General features: G+C 42.8%; 1 protein-coding gene across 5 annotated transcripts in view; it reads right to left on the bottom strand.

Annotated features, from left to right (window-relative positions):
* svild (supervillin d) overlaps positions 1-16,586 on the bottom strand; it is a 182,998-nt gene that overhangs the window by 104,765 nt on the left and 61,647 nt on the right. For all 5 annotated transcript variants that reach the window (XM_084433449.1, XM_084433452.1, XM_084433453.1 and 2 more), the window contains exon 4: positions 851-909. In XM_084433449.1, the coding sequence (XP_084289575.1) occupies positions 851-909 (59 nt within the window). The remainder of the gene's footprint in view (positions 1-850; positions 910-16,586) is intronic.

Raw genomic sequence — 16,586 nt, 5'->3', positions numbered from 1 at the left:
AGATTACTTTCTGGTGTCGTGCACTTGCCGCAAGACTCCGCCCACATGCTGTTCTGATTGGCTGTGGGTTTTGATTGATTTTTACACATCTCTCAGTCACGTCGCGTCTAGTGTGGACAGACAAATTATTCGCTGAAATCTTATCGCATCGTGTCTGTTTATGACACGGTGTAATAATCTTCGGAAACACTACAATTTCTCCACTTCATCTGCCAGGAAATTTAACGCTCGTATCAGCTCTGTCGCCGCCATGTTTCCTTCCAACACCAAAATACGTAACATATAGCCTATGTTTACCTGTTGCCGAGCCCCACCTTGATGCAGTGATTGAGAGCGGGACGGGCCGGGGATGTGATCGGCTCGGAATGCATTTTCAATTTGCACACTGAATTTTGCTACATTCATTGCGGCACATTTAATGAAAATGCAATCGCAAGTGTCTTAACAGTGAGTGTAAATGCAATTAAGAAAAATAACATTTAAATGGTCATTTTGCTTCAGTTTTTACTTGAACATGTTAAAATATCTAATCATTTCTGTAATAAATTTAAATTTAAATTTTGCAACTTATAAAGCGTTAAAATATGTATTCAATTTACATATTAAAACTAGTGTATGAAATGGCAAATGTAAATTATATAATTATATAAAATTATATAATTTCATTTTTATTTTGCACCAACAAAATGTAATGGAAAATGTAAATTCGGACACAGAAATGCATTGCCATTTTACATATTACATTGTCATTTTGCATATTACATTTCAAACTGAATATTGCTACTATGCTTCCATAGGTGACAGGCGGATGAACTGTCCATTACAGTGCTTACAGATAAAGGGCACTTACTTTTAAAAGAGACGTCTTGGCAGTCATACCCGTTTTGGCGTCATCTGCTTTCCCGTCATCTGTCAACACAAACAAAGAGTAATGTCAGAATGTGCACAAACGCACATGCATGCACACCAATCAACGTGCCTGAAGTAAACTTTCCTCATACTGCACACAATATCAGATGTACTGAGTGAAGTCATGCTCCCAGAAGGATCATTTCACAGTTTGTTTTGGTTTTGATATTTAATAGAAAAATGACTCCCTTACAAAAGAGACCTTCACACATACACACTTATGCTCTTCTATAAACTCTTATCTTCAAGAACTTCTCTTGACCTCAACCCACTGTGCGAATGACCATACAAAAACCATTTGTTCAGTAAGAGCATGATAAGAAGGGAATAGGGTTGGCTATCATTTAAATTATAGCAATTATGATTCTGATTATGCTTATCCAATTCTTAATCTAATCCAAGTTTAAAATGTGGTAAAAGAAATGTCTAAGTTAAACATTGAGATCAAACATATTTATTCAGTGTCTCTTTTTGCAAAACATTTGGTTGCAGCTAAAAACCATGAACAAAAATCAGCAGCCTAAAGAACACTTACACAAGGAACTTTTGCCTATGGCTAACCTAACCAACTAATACAAATTTCAAACATTACTAAGGACAAGTACACAGTCAGTAATAAAATAACAACAAATAAACAAATTAACAATAGCTCAACTAAATAAAACTTAAAGATACAAATTAAATAAACAGTGTTTTTCAGGTATAGAAAAGTATAGAAGTAGTATTTATATATAGAATATAGTAGAGATGTGCATCTTCATAACTGTTGTAAACTCAGAATCGAAGACCAGGAGACTTGGTTGTTTCTTCAGCAGGATTCTTTATTGAGATCACGAGCTGTCGGTAGCTGCAGTCACCAAAGTCTAACTAAAACATTATACATTGTAGCTATATACATTCCAAGGGGGAGGGATTACATAGAGGCGGAAACTCTGAAAAAGCATGCAAATGAAGTGGGAACACACCCTACTCTGAGAGCACTACCAGTCCAATTGAATCAGCATAACTATTCACATGCTGATACTGGCCAGGAACTCCAATTCCAAGAGCCATTCCAGAGCCATTAAAGACAAAAGGTGAAAGTCAATCAACCTAACGATTCAATGTCTGGGCTCCGAAAGGTGAGAATCTCAGTGATCTGACTCATTTAAAACACAATAGAGAAAACAGGTCTGGCAGGAAAGGAGACTCTTGCTGGAGACTCAATAATCATCTGAAATCAGTCTACTAAACTTTATCAGTTTATATACTATTGCAGTGGAAAAACTAAATTAAACATTTAATAAAATATGTAATACAACATAACCAAGGCCGATGCGATACGCATCTCGATGCATAGCCAAAGATACGATACGATACGATACATTAAAGATACATATAAAGCAGCTACTGATGCGATACGATTCACCCCATTACGATGCAGTGCGATCCGATTTCGATTCGATTCAACAATTGCTATTCAATGCAATACAATGTAATAGAAAAAAAATATGATGCTATACAATTCAATATGGTACAGATAGTTTGCTTTGGTTAAGACAGACAGCAAATCATAAATTAACTTAAGTGCCTTCTGACTTTGTGTGTTTCCAAACATTGGATTTGTAATTATTTGGTGGAAGATGCAGCTCTACCTCTGCCATGTTAATCTATATTCAGTGGTTCCCAACCTTTTTTACTCCAAGGCCCCCCTCTTCCGAATCATTTTATGCAAGTATCTGATTCCCAATCTTAAGTATTCTATTCTCAACTGTAGAAGGGAACGTGCGAGTTTGGATGATAAAGTCCTTTATGTTCCCCGGAGTTGTGTGATATTCTGGATTTAGATGAGAATGCTGTTTTAATTCAATTTCAAATAAATTAGGAGAGCAAACAGGATGAAGAAATGTAAATTATACTGCGGGGCTGTTGAATGCGGAGTCTAAAGTCGTTCCAGACAGGTCTTGACTGCATTGCAGTTCCATATCACTTCGCCAAATGATTTCAGTAATTTCAAAGGTCCTTACAGTTTACAAACAGCAAAAGATCCAATATCTACAAAACACTGACCAAATAAAAATAACAAACAATAGAATAAAAATGACAAACTATTTCCATGTTTTTTCCTTGAAATTTTATTAAAGCACACTCTTCTCCCGCTCTCTCTTTCTGCACACACATACAGACAAACGCACAGAAACTTGTCGTCAACACTGCCCCGCGACTTAATCAATAAAATATGTTGCAATTGAAAAGCTACACATTTTTTCACAGTATCAAGGTAGTAACGTCGTGTTTGAAGCAGTTAAACTTAGTGTCACTATTAGTAGAGACGCTACAGCCAAACACTGTTGAGATTCACATATAAGGTAATTCGCACACGCTCAATCAATCAAATCAAATCAATCCATCAATCAATCCATCAATCCATCAATCCATCAATCAATGTCTCTCTCTCATTCTGTAATAACTGCTCAAGCCTCCATTTCTAGCTCTTAAATCACAATACACATTTTTTATTAGTACCACTTGTATGGTTTTTATATGTAGCGCAATATATATATAATTGATACACTACCTTTCAAAATTTTTGCATCGGTTAAATTGTTGTAATGCCTCTTATACTCAACAAGGTTGCATTACTGATCTGAAATGCAGTAAAAACAGTAATATTGTGACATGGTATTAAAATTATATTTAAAAAAATAACAGTTTTAATATACATTTTAAAATATGTCAAGTCAAGTCATCTTCATTTATATAGCGCTTTTAACAATGCAGATTGTTCCAAAGCAGCTTTACATTGATAATAGGAAATTAAAGTAAAGTGTTTTGGCCTTATAGCAGCTCTAGAATAAAGTTATTGTCCAGCTAAAGTTAGTTTGATTGATTCACCTCTGTCGCAACGATCATAAGTTATTAACTTAGGGGCCATTAACACGACACCGTTTTAACAGAAAACTCTTAAGTTCTTTCTGCGCAAACTTCAAAAACGTGAACCAGTGAGAACGCCGATGGCGTGCACATGCGTATTACGAGTTCAGTCTATAGGTATGGGCGTTTGAATATATGTAACTGTTTCCTGTGATTTCTAAGCTGAAATTTCAGCAGTCATTACTCCAGTCTTCATTGTCACATGATCCTTCAGAAATCATTCTAAATTGCTGAGTTGGTGCTCACGAAAAATTGCATATAATTATCAATGTTGAAAAAAGTTGAATGTTGAAAATATTTTGTGGAAAGCATGATAAAAAAAAATAAAAATCAGGATAATTTGATGAATGGGTCAAAATCACCATAAAGTGCCTTTGAGACTTCACAATTTCCCCAAAAAAATCTGAGATTTTCCATTTAACTTCATATGTGTTGTATTAAGGAGACATTAGGCTGTTAGAAATGCATATTGGTCAAGCTCCAGCACTTTTTATAAATTAACTGCAAGCTGACAATATACGAGCAAACCATAAAATATGTCCACCCTGTCATGGACAAACTCATAGTAGAATAAATACATTTTCATTGCATAGTGATTATAAAATGTAGATCTGAGGAAAGAGAATGTGTCCCTTTCCCAACAAAACATTTTAGTTAATGGTAAAAGTATTTTGATAATAATGAAGTTACTGCTTAAATATGTATTGCCCAATAAAATATGCGATAGTTGCACATTCTATTCTAAATAAAATCTAACAACAAAGATATTTAGTCAAAATTTAAAACAATACTAACTGGCCCTCATTTGTTTATTAAGAAATCACACACAAGGTTTTGTTAACTTGTTAAAATAATTAGTTTATTTTCATCATAAAAGTTGAAAATGACAGGGTGGACAACAAAATGACAGGGTGGACAACAAGACGACAGGGTGGACAAATGCTTTAATGGGTGAACTAGAATGGGGGAACATTTTAAAAACAACAGGACCTTCAAAAAAACCTTAACCAATATAGAAGAAGGAGGGGCCTGGCTCAGGCTGATTTTCAGGAGTTGCAAATGCAAATGGACATTTTTTGGCTAAATTTAGTATTTAATGAGCACATGGTGTGCAGCAGTAAGCAAAGTGATTCACTGTTGAAGCTGACTGCGCACTGTTTAAAATGTATATTTAGAATTTATGAAAAGTTTTTATATTAATTAATATTTCACAATGACAGGGTGGACATGTTAAGCTTGACAACACGCAACTACAAACACAATATGATGAAAATTAGGAAATATAAGTGTAGATACTTTCTGTGTGTGTTGCAGATGTTTTAACCTCCACTGAAGAAAGACCAAATGGGGGAGGGGATGTCACTAAGTACATCAGTTGGTTTCTTAAAGGGGAGTTTACCCCATAATGACAGGGTGGACAGCAATCTCAGGGACACATGCAAACTGCTTAATATTCAGGGGCGGGTCTACGTGGTGGCCAGGGGGGGCACCGGCCCCCCCTGAAATTCGATTGGCCACCCCAGGTGCCCCCCCTATAAGATGTCTTGTGATTGGTTCATTTTACAGCCAATCAGTTTATAGACTCTACTGAAGTTCGCGATTCAAAGAAGTGCAGCGCCAGAGAAACAACGGTCGCAAGTTGTGAGTAAGTAACCCATCTTAAGTACACAATGATGGCCGAAGACACGAAACGAGCGGTTTGTGTGAGAAAACGAACAGTATTTATATCGTTTTTTACCTCTTGTACACATCCGAGATCACGTCCGGCTCTTTCCGGAGCTAAGCCAGAACGCGCGCACACGTCACACACCAGGAAGCGCGTGCGCCCTCAGATCACTTGGACGTGGTTGTGTAGAGGTGGTAACTATATAAATACTGCTCTTTTTCTCACACAAACCGCTCGTTTCGTGTCTTAGGCCATCAATGTGTACTTACGATGGGGAATTGTTTAATTTGGACTTCATTGTGCATGCTCTTTGAGATAGTGATCATAGACCTGCATTATGACTGACAGACAAGAACGGTTTGACCTAAAAATATCAAAATTGAAACTACTGCGGAAAAAAAAGACACCTACATCTTGAATGCCCTTAAACATACGTAAGCTAAAACATACCAAAATTTAATTTCAAAGTGAACCATCCCTTTAACTCTGAGTTACTCAGCTTTTTTGTAGATGAGTCTGAAAGAAATGCTGAATGAAACACTGATGTTTTGGCCAAACCATTTGAATTATTACAGTGGGGGGAATTTGTTTTTATTTTTTTATTATTATTATTTGAAAGAGATTGTGAATAAAACTACTGTATATTGTAATGGCCAAACTAATTAAAAGAAAATAGTTGACATCGTAGAAGCTTCTGGGTTTTTAAAATGGCTCATTATTAAAATTGCTTTTATTTTATAAACTTGTTAGTTTTATGAAAACACAAAAAATAATAAACACTGGCTCTCAAATTTAACTTAATGGATGCAGGGATGACAAAAAACTAAATTAATCAAAAATGTGCTTTATTACTACATTTGTTTACAAGTAACTTTATTCAAATTAAAAAAATAAAATCAGTAGGATTTACGTAATATAGGCTACTGTAGAATTTAGCTTCTTTTTTTTTGTCACTGGCGGCCACCCCGTTTGGAGGCAGTGCCCCAGCATGGCCCCCCCACTGAAAATGCTCTAGACACGCCCCTGTTAATATTATTATGAAAATAAAATATAAATAATCAAAATGACTTGTTTTATTAAATAACTTGCTGAGGACAATAAGTACATTAAAAAAGTATTATAATTGTATGTAATTTAACCACTTTTTACACTCACTGAAGTTAGCTGAGCAGCGTGCGGGACATGCCAAAATCACATACATCCAATCAAAGAAAATGGTATAAAATCAGAAAAACACATTTTAAGAGACGTATCATTGTACTTGTATGTGTGTAAGTGTTTGGCCATTTATAATAAAACCTCAGAATTTCATTATTTTGCATTATGTTCATGATGACTGAGCGATTCTGATGAGGACACCAAAGGCACTTTATAGTGATATTGACCCGAATATAAAATAAAATAAAAATCTATTTATTTATTTATTTACACAATTGCATAACAGTATTAATGTATTTAAACTAAAACTAAAAACACTTTTGAATGGTATAGTGTACATGTGTTAAGAGTTATTTTCATAAAGTGCTCTGAAAACAATGGTGGACATTTTGTAGTCCAGTATATTTTGATGGTTGAGTTAATAGATATCAAGCGTAGCGTTAGTTCTGGCAGGTCACGTTACCCCGGTTTCACACCGCAAGCGTCAGCGGCGCGTGAGCAGCGCGTATTTTTTTCGGCGTCCATGTTAATCAATGAGTGCATTCACACCGGGAGCAGGAGCAGCGCGTGAGCGTCAAGCAGGAGCGTCGCGTGAACAGCAGTGCAGCGGGGGTTTCGGCGTCCGGTCTATTTTTTGCTGTGCTGCTCACGCTCAATTAAAGTGAAAGCACACTTTTGATGCTTTTGATGGACAAAATAAATGTGATTTAACACAAAACGTGCTCAAAATGCACAGATGCCAATGTCTAGTGTTTTAACAATATGCCAGAAAAGAAAATTAAGTATAACAAATGTATTTACCCATTTAAACTTTTTAATTATTAGTTTTGGGTGAAAGTAAGGTGTATTATTATAAAAACAAAAATGTTGAAAGAACTGACACATTGTTTGAAATGGTTATATTGTCTGCCAAACACGGTTTGCACCTGCTGCTGTGACGCTGTACTACGCTTCCAGTGTGAATACTCACGGGAGTCTCCTGCTGCAGTGACGATGTAGTTTCGCGGATGCGCCGCTCTCGCGCCACTCACGCTTGCTGTGTGAAAGAGGGGTTAGTCAAGCTCGCATCAGCTGATCCACATCTACCTATGGGAATATATGACACCTATCACTGTATACATAAGCTCCTTCAGGGTTATCAGCAGCTATCGCCTTCTCAGGAGCTAATTAAATGGTGAAATTCGGCAGGCAAACAACATCATCTCACAAGGAATCGTGGAATCGGGAATTTAGCAAGAGGAATTCATTCCCCACAAGGATTTCACCTCAGATTCATCTTAAACTTGAACACGAGATTTGCCGCATTGATCATAAGTTGCCTGATTTGGAAGTGACCTCAGTCTGCATTGCTGCTTGCATCGCTGCATTACTGACACAGGACTCGATGTGATTCATTCTCCATTCATCTCTGAAAGTCTTTACAAAGCTAAGTTAAGTTCCTTTTTAATGCTCATTGCTAAAATCTATCAGGGTTTTGGCAACATGCTTGTTGCTCATGCTATACGTGTGGCTTGGGCTATTCTAACTTAGTCGTTTTCATTAAAAGGCACTTGCTAGGCTTATGCAATCATATTGGCCATGTACGTTACTATGTGTTGTCATTGGCAACTGATCGCGTTGCACACGCGTGCTTTAGCACTATGCAGCACAGATTCAAGCAGCTGTTTGTTATGAATTAACAATTCATGGTGCAAACGGAAATATTCTGCTGTGGCACAGCTTTTAAAAAGACAGTAAACAGTCACAATTCAGTTGAGTCACTTCGGACACGCTTGGTCTATCTAATTCTTGGAAACACGTCGTTCTTAAAGCTACAGTGTATTGTATTTTACAGTGCTTTCATTTTAATCCATTTTTTTACAGTCTATGATTTTAATGCATTGTTTTTTAAGGGCTTGCATCTTTATAGGCTGAAATTCAACATGATGGTATATTTAAGCTGTGTATATGTAAAAAAAAAAAAAAAAAAACATTATTGAAACACTGCTTGTTCTAAGGCTATATAGTGGCTATTAAAAACTGCTGCTTTAAAAGATGTTAGTTGCTATTGAAACATAGTTATTTTATTTATAAGGTTATTTAGCCCAGTCGTTATTTGGAACATGGCTTTGTTTTAGGCTTATACCTGGTGTCATTGTCACATGCTGTGTTAAATGTTTCAGGCATTAGTAATATGCTGTCATTTCAGCAGCATTGCTATCAGTACTGTATAGTGGTTGCTAGATCTATGTTATCGAATATGTGTTTGTTACTTCGGCTTGTGCATACTGTCCTCAGCAACATGCTATAGTAATCAAGCGTTGTTTGTGCTATCTGGTTGCATTGGAAAAATGCCTGTGCTTTATTCTATCTGATTATTGCAACATAATGTGTTAAAGTTACCACATGCTTGTGGCTAAAGCTATCTAGATATCAGTAACATACTTGTGCTTAATTCACAGTACATTCACCGCAGAGGTCTGGTATTCAACACTAACAACATTGTAGCTTGATGGTCCTGTGAAGGAGTGTGGAATCATGGGAGTCGTCATCTTCACCTCCACAGCCGAAGGAATCCGTAGGACGGGAGCAGTAATCATGTTCATTAATGAGGAAGCACACTGTATGTCACTGCTTAGCTGCGCAGTGCACACTGCATCTGACTCAGAGCTAGAGGCTCTCCAACCGGACTACACTAGTTCTCTTACGAGAGGTTCTCTCGTACTGCGTAAGTCTTACGCTAGGGGAAAATCTCTTTTCCGCGAGATACTGAAGCCAAAAATTATCCTTAATTTTGAAATAATGTAAAACGCGTTGCGGCAGCATGCAGACACAGGCGAGACGGCTCGTGCGCCTATTGGCTGCCCTGCGGCAACTGCAGCAGCCTATCGATAAGGCCTTTTCGTGACGTCAGCTCCAATGGGGGCGCTTTGCGCCCAATACGTCACATCCCGCCAGAATGGGCGTGGCCTAGGGCTATAAATATAGCTTCGAGAGGCTAGCTCACTGATTTTTCATCTCTTCAGCGAAGCTCTCGCATCGCTGGATCCGGAGAGAAGCCGCGCCGTCTGAAGAAGCCTTTCAGCGGGACGAGTCGACACTCTGAAGCCGCTGGCCGCGCCGCCTTCAGTCGCCTTCCTGCTGCGCTATCCGGCGTTATATCCTTTCTCTGCTACTGTGTTTTGTGTATGTGTGTGTGCTCGCCGCCGCGACACACACTCTCATTGCACTAAAAGAGCCGGGCGTCTTTTTCAAGACGCCCCTTTCCTGAGGATCACGCAGCTCTCGCGCTCGCTGACGGCGACTGCCCTCACTGCGAGCCAGTTACTGCCTATGGTGACTCTGAGGACTCACCTGGCATCCTTCTCCGAGACTGCTCCTCCGCCCCCCCAACCCGCAAAGCTCGCCGGTTCGCCCGCTTGCCTTGCCTGCTTGGGGGATGATACCTGCTCTCCCTCTGTTCGAGCCGCGCAAACCGCGCCGTTCACAAGGGAGGCTGGAAGCGGACGGTCGGGGTTAGTTTTTCTTTACGTTACAAGAAAGCTACCCTGCCCTTGTGCCCCATTCACGCGTCACTCACCGGCGAAAAGAGAACTCAGTTCCCTGATTAGGCGACTGGAAATATCAATATTGCAGCAAACGAGCCTGTTTAAACACGCATGCTTGCAAGCAAACGCCGAAGAAAACATGTTGACGCTCTCTTATATGCTCATGCATCTATAAGCCTTTGAGTTCCCCCCTGTGGTTCAGTGGCGGAATCTTAGGTTTTTCGCACGAGAGACCGGTGTTCGAATCCCGGTCTAACGGCAGATATATTATGCCGCCAATGCTTCGCTCTGTCAGTTCCCTGAAAGGCGACTGCAGATGTGCATTTTGCAGCCAACGAGCGCGTTGTACAACCCGCTCGCCTGCACCCAAACACCGTTTCTATGGTTTCCGTGCGTCACTGGCGAAAGGAGAAAAGGGTGTTTTTAGCCCCGCTGCGGCCGGGCCGACCGTCACTCCTCATACATTTCTCATTCCCCTCTGAAGTTCAGGTGACTGGAAATGTCAATATTGCAGTGAGCGAGCCTGTTGTTTTGCACGCACGCCTGCAAACAAACGCCAGCATGTTGACGCTCTCTGATAATACTCGCGCTAACTGAATGCCTATGTGTCTTCCTCTGTGGTCCAGTGGTAGATCATCAGGCGTTCGCGCGAGAGACCCGTGATCGAATCCCGGGTCTACCGGCAGAAATTTTTTTTTGCCGTCAATGCTCGCTCTGGCAGTTCCCTGAAAAGGCGACTGCAGATGTGTATTTTGCAGCCAACGAGCGTGTGGTACAACCCGCTCGCCTGCACCCAAACACTGTTTCTACGGTTTCCGCCTCTGAAGTTCAGACGACTGGAAATGTCAATATTGCAGTGAACAAGCCTGCTGTGATACACGCACGCCTGCAAACAAACGCCAGCATGTTGACGCTCTCTGTTTCTATGGCAACTTTTCGCTCGTTCAGTTCCAGTAAATGCGACTGTTCCAGTGTATTCTGCAGTAAACAAGTCGGCGAAGCAGCCCGCTTGCCTGCACACAAACACCGCTTTTACGGCTACCCAGATAAATCCCATAAGAGTGTATTTTCTGGTGTCCCGGCCACGGCCGATGGTGTTACGAGTGTAGACAAAATGCCCACTGCCCAGTGCTCATTCCTACACACAAACACAGCCCGTCACAGGGCTCGCGCACATGAAATCGACCCAGATCGATTGCGCATTAAACGTGGTAAATGTGCCCACTGCCCACAAACACTACGTTCCGCATATCTCAAGGTTTCTGTAAAAACAAAACCAATGTGCATTCGCTCTGCTCAGGCGGACAATGCTCTCAGTGTTGTAAATGTGCCCGCTATCCCGCGCCCACATTCACACATAGACATGAAAGGTCCTACGGGACTCGCCCAGCCCTCCCCTCTCGGTTGACCACCGCAAAGGAGTCGAGCACGGGCAATCTGCCCGCTGTTATCAGCGCGCCCCCTGCCTCAAAGCGCGACGCTTATGTTGCAGCACACCGAAGCCCCTCTGTCGCTGAGCGACCAGAGCGCGCTCCGCATTCAGCCCCTAGCCATTCGTGCAGATGCATGGGCAAGGCTACCCGGGGGTTTTGAAGTGGGTGCTAGACATTATAGAAAGAGGCTATTCGCTACAGTTTCGCCGACGCCCTCGCCGCTATGTGACGCGCGTCGAAACTACGGTAAAAACAGAAGTAGCACCACCTACTTCGGGCCGAAATTTTGAAACTGTTGAGCAAAGGGGCCATAGAGCCTTTATCTCAAGCTCAGAGCGAAGGAGGGCTATACAGCAGATACTTCCTGGTACTGAAAAAAGACGGGGGTCTCAGACCCATGCTAGATCTAAGGCAACTGAACAGAGTGCTTGCGAAGCGACAGTTCAGAATGCTCACGACCAGAAAAATCCTCACGCAGATTCGCCGAGGAGATTGGTTTGTGTCAATAGATCTGAAAGACGCATATTTTCAAATACAAATAGCGTCACGTCACAGGCGACATTTGAGATTCGCCTTCGAGGGCCAGGCATATCAGTGCTCAGTCCTACCGTTCGGCTTGTCTCTAGCACCCCGTACATGTACGATGTGCATGGACGCAGCGCTCGCTCCCCTCAGACTACAGGGCATGCGAGTATTGAACTACTTGGACGATTGGCTGATTCTAGCTCAATCTCACTCAGTGCTCATAGAGCACAGGACCATTTTGCTCGATCACCTCGAGAATCTGGGTCTCAGAGTCAATTGGGCAAAGAGTTCTCTGTCTCCCAGACAGATAATATATTTTCTGGGCACAGAACTGGACTCGCTGTCTATGATAGCGCGACTGTCACCACAGCGCGTACTAGACATTCAGCGCGCAGCGAGCTCTTTCCGCTGCGGCGCATCTGTCCCGCTCAAGAAATTTCAGAGGATGCTAGGTCTCATGGCCTCAGCATCATCGGTACTTCAGCTGGGCTTGCTTCGCATGCGCCCGCTACAGTTCTGGCTGAAAGCGCGAGTACCGCGCCGAGCGTGGGCTTCCGGTCTGCTTCGTCTCAAGGTCAATCAGAAATGCATCGCAGCTCTGAAACCTTGGAAAGCAAACGACTTGTACCAATCAGGTGTAAGCCTGGGGACTTCCTCGAGTGTGAAGGTAGTGTCTACGGACGTATCCACCTTGGGATGGGGAGCACTGCTCAAGGGCAGACCGTTCTTTGGCCAATGGTCAGAACGGGAGAAGCTTCTACACATAAACTGCCTTGAAATGTTGGCAGTAGACAACGCGCTGATGCGTTTTTGTCCCCAAATACAAGGACACCACGTCCTGGTCCGCTCGGACAACATGTCAGTGGTGTCCTACATAAATCGCCAGGGCGGCCTCAGGTCCCAAAACCTGCACAGGCTGACAGAACGCCTCCTGGTGTGGGCTCAGCGCAACCTGCTCTCGATGAGAGCAGCGCATGTGCCAGGGCTCCTAAACGTAGGACCGGACAGACTGTTCAGGAACAATGTTCCGACAGGCGAGTGGCCTCTACACCCACAGACAGTCCAGCTTCTGTGGAAGAAATTCGGCAGAGCGGAAGTAGACCTGTTTGCGTCTCAAGAAAACGCTCACTGTCTGGAATTTTTCTCCAAGAGCAGGGACGCGCTGGCTCATGTATGGCCCCGCCGCCCACTCTATGCCTTTCCTCCCGTCTCTCTCCTGCCTCAGGTGATAGAACGGATCAGAGAAGGATGCTCAGTGCTACTCGTAGCGCCGTTCTGGAAAAACCAACCCTGGTTCCCAGTTCTGATGCAGCTAGCAAGCACTGCCCCATGGCCAGTGCCAGTGAGGAGGGACCTCCTCTCTCAGGCCAAGGGCTCGTTTTGGCATCCGCGCCCAGAGCTGTGGTCCCTTCATGTTTGGGCCATCAACGGGTACCCGCTGACCTCCCAAGCGGAGTGTTAAACACGATCACGCAGGCTAGAGCTCCGTCTACGCAACGTCTCTATTCCTCGAAATGGTCAGTGTTCTCCAGCTGGTGCACAGCTCGTGGCGTTTCGCCCCTAAACTGTGGGGTGACGGAGGTTCTCTCCTTCCTACAAGAGCTGTTGGACAAGGGCAGGACCCCTTCCACGCTCAAAGTGTATGTGGCGGCCATAGCAGCGTTCTCAAAAACAACGCTGGGTCAGTCAGTAGGAAGGAACGATTTAGTCATCCGCTTCCTTAGAGGAGCTAAGAGACTGAATCCTCCCAGACCTCCCTCAGTCCCTGTATGGGACCTTTCTACAGTGCTGGAAGCCATGAAAGGTGACCCATTCGAGCCTTTACAGACGATTGATCTTAAACACCTGTCTTTCAAGACAGTGTTTCTTCTGGCTCTCGCTTCAGTGAAGCGCATAGGGGACTTACACGCGCTCTCAGTAAGCGCGACGTGCATGGAGTTTGGGCCTAATGACTCAAGAGTTATACTCAAACCTAAGCACGGTTATGTTCCAAAATCCCTCAACACACCGTTTAGGGCGCAGGTCATTTCCCCGTCAGCCCTACCGGTCTCTGACGAGGAAGGAGACGCAAGCTTCCTTTGCCCAGTCAGGGCATTAAGAGCTTATGTGTCTCGCACGTCTGTTTTCAGACAGACAGAGCAGCTCTTTGTTTTCACTCTACGGACGTTCTAAGGGACTTGCCGTGTCGAAACAGAGCCTATCCAGTTGGATAGTTGATGCTATAGCGCTGGCTTATACCTCTAAGGGCTTACAGTGCCCATTAGGTGTCAGAGCACACTCCACGAGAGGTGTGGCCTCGTCGTGGGCTTGGTCTAGTGGGATTGCCTTGCAAGATATCTGTATGGCGGCAGGCTGGGCCTCCCCGTCTACATTTATAAGGTTTTATAACCTAGAGGTTCCCGCCTTGCAGGCTAAGCTGCTTTCAGTCTAAAATCGGTACTGTCTGCCCTGATGTGTTCGGGCCAGAATACTGAAACTGCTTGAGCAAATGCTCGCTGTTTGATCGCGCAGCTCTATGGGCAGTGTGTAAGACCCACTATATTCGTCAGTCCAGGCCGGGGGTCGCCCTGACTGTATGACACATCATCAGTATAACTGCTCCTTATAGGATGTTATATTATTACAGGAATGATGCTATTCTAGCCACTCTTTCCTGGGCTCTCTGTGAGTCCCTTATGATCATGTACTATATGAGCCCGGGCACTTGCCCTTGGGACTTTGTTGCTGGATCTTAGCATGCACGGCGTTTTACACTGTGTTCCTCTAGCGTAAGACTTACGCAGTACGAGAGAACCTCTCATAAGAGAACGTACTCGGTTACTAACGTAACCTCGGTTCTCTCTAGAGAGGGAAGGAGTACTGCGTATCTTGCCGTGCCTGCACACGCTCTGGTTCGCTTCGGCGATGAAAAACCAGTGAGCTAGCCTCTCGAAGCTATATTTATAGCCCTAGGCCACGCCCATTCTGGCGGGATGTGACGTATTGGGCGCGAAGCGCCCCCATTGGAGCTGACGTCACGAAAAGGCCTTATCGATAGGCTGCTGCAGTTGCCGCAGGGCAGCCAATAGGCGCGCGAGCCGTCTCGCCTGTGTCTGCACGCTGCCGCAACGCGTTTTACATTATTTCAAAATTAAGGATAATTTTTGGCTTCAGTATCTCGCGGAAAAGAGATTTTCCCATAGCGTAAGACTTACGCAGTACTCGTTCCCTCTCTAGAGAGAACCGAGGTTACGTTAGTAACCGAGTACGTTTTAATACTAGTCCTATTATACAAACATGCTAGTTGTATTAGTTTTCTTGTCGCTAGTCGGAGCTATTGCTGTAGGGTGTATGCTTCCCCTGCCAAACTACACTAGTTTTAGCAATAGTTCTGTGATTTACACACTATGATTTACACACTATGATTGTTGTATTAGTTTGTTGCCGCTAGTCGGAGCTATTGCTGTAGGGTGTAGGCTTCCCCTGCCAAACTACACTAGTTTTAGCAATATTTCCGCGATTATACAACATGCTTGTATTAGATTTTGCTGCTGCTAGGGGTGTAAGCTTCCCCCAATAGATCCCATACAATTGTTAAATTGGCTACAGCAACACGCTTGTTGCCATGTGTCCTTGCTTGCTCCAGCTTGGTGTGATGCTTCCCCAATTAGATTGGATATATAGTGCTCAACATATGATGCTAAAATCAGGATGTAACCATTCTATCAGCCTCAGTCATGGTGGGTGTAAAAAATTATAATAACAAATGTGTGTGTGTGTATATATAATTTTTTATAATTTTTCTCTTTTCTACAGAAGTAAACTACAACCAAGTATAACAAGGTTATGACATCATTGACAGGTGACAGTGTACGCAGTACACGTCAACAAATTACTTGTCTATAACTTTGTGAGTAAATGTATCCAAGCATCAGCATCACGCTTGTTACATTAAACCATCCAGCTAATTCTAATTCTAATTTAGTGTTGCTAATTCTGTGTGAACCAGAAGTTTCCACCAGGATTACTTCAGTATTGTGTACTTCAGTACTTATTTCCAATGAAAAAGATAATTGAAAATTAAATCTCCATCTCTCATCTCTAGCTCACAGGCGTCACTCAAAGAAACTGGAACTGGACTGTGGATATACAACAAGCAAGCAGCTGATTCATTTTGATATCTAACTTTCACTTCTTCATTTCAGGTGGTATGTCATTCATTGCAATATGCATGTTTACTGCTGAACATTTCGGGTATTGACAACATGCTTGTTGCTATGGTTATGTGGGTATTGGCAACATACTCGTTTAGGCCATCTAGGTAAGGGCAACATACTTGCTTAAGGCTTTCTGGTATTGTTGGTAATATGCTGTTGCTCAAGCTTTTCAGGTATTGGCAACATGCTTGTTGCCTTGGCTCACTCAGGTAACTACAAAAGCATCCAGATTGCGCTGCCAGTTGGTTTTGGGGGATAT

The sequence above is a fragment of the Rutilus rutilus genome, assembly GCF_951802725.1.
Source record: "Rutilus rutilus genome assembly, chromosome: 16".
Classification (NCBI taxonomy): Eukaryota; Metazoa; Chordata; class Actinopteri; order Cypriniformes; family Leuciscidae; genus Rutilus; species Rutilus rutilus.
Note: the sequence above shows the minus strand (reverse complement) of the source record. Positions and strands in the feature narration are given on the sequence as shown.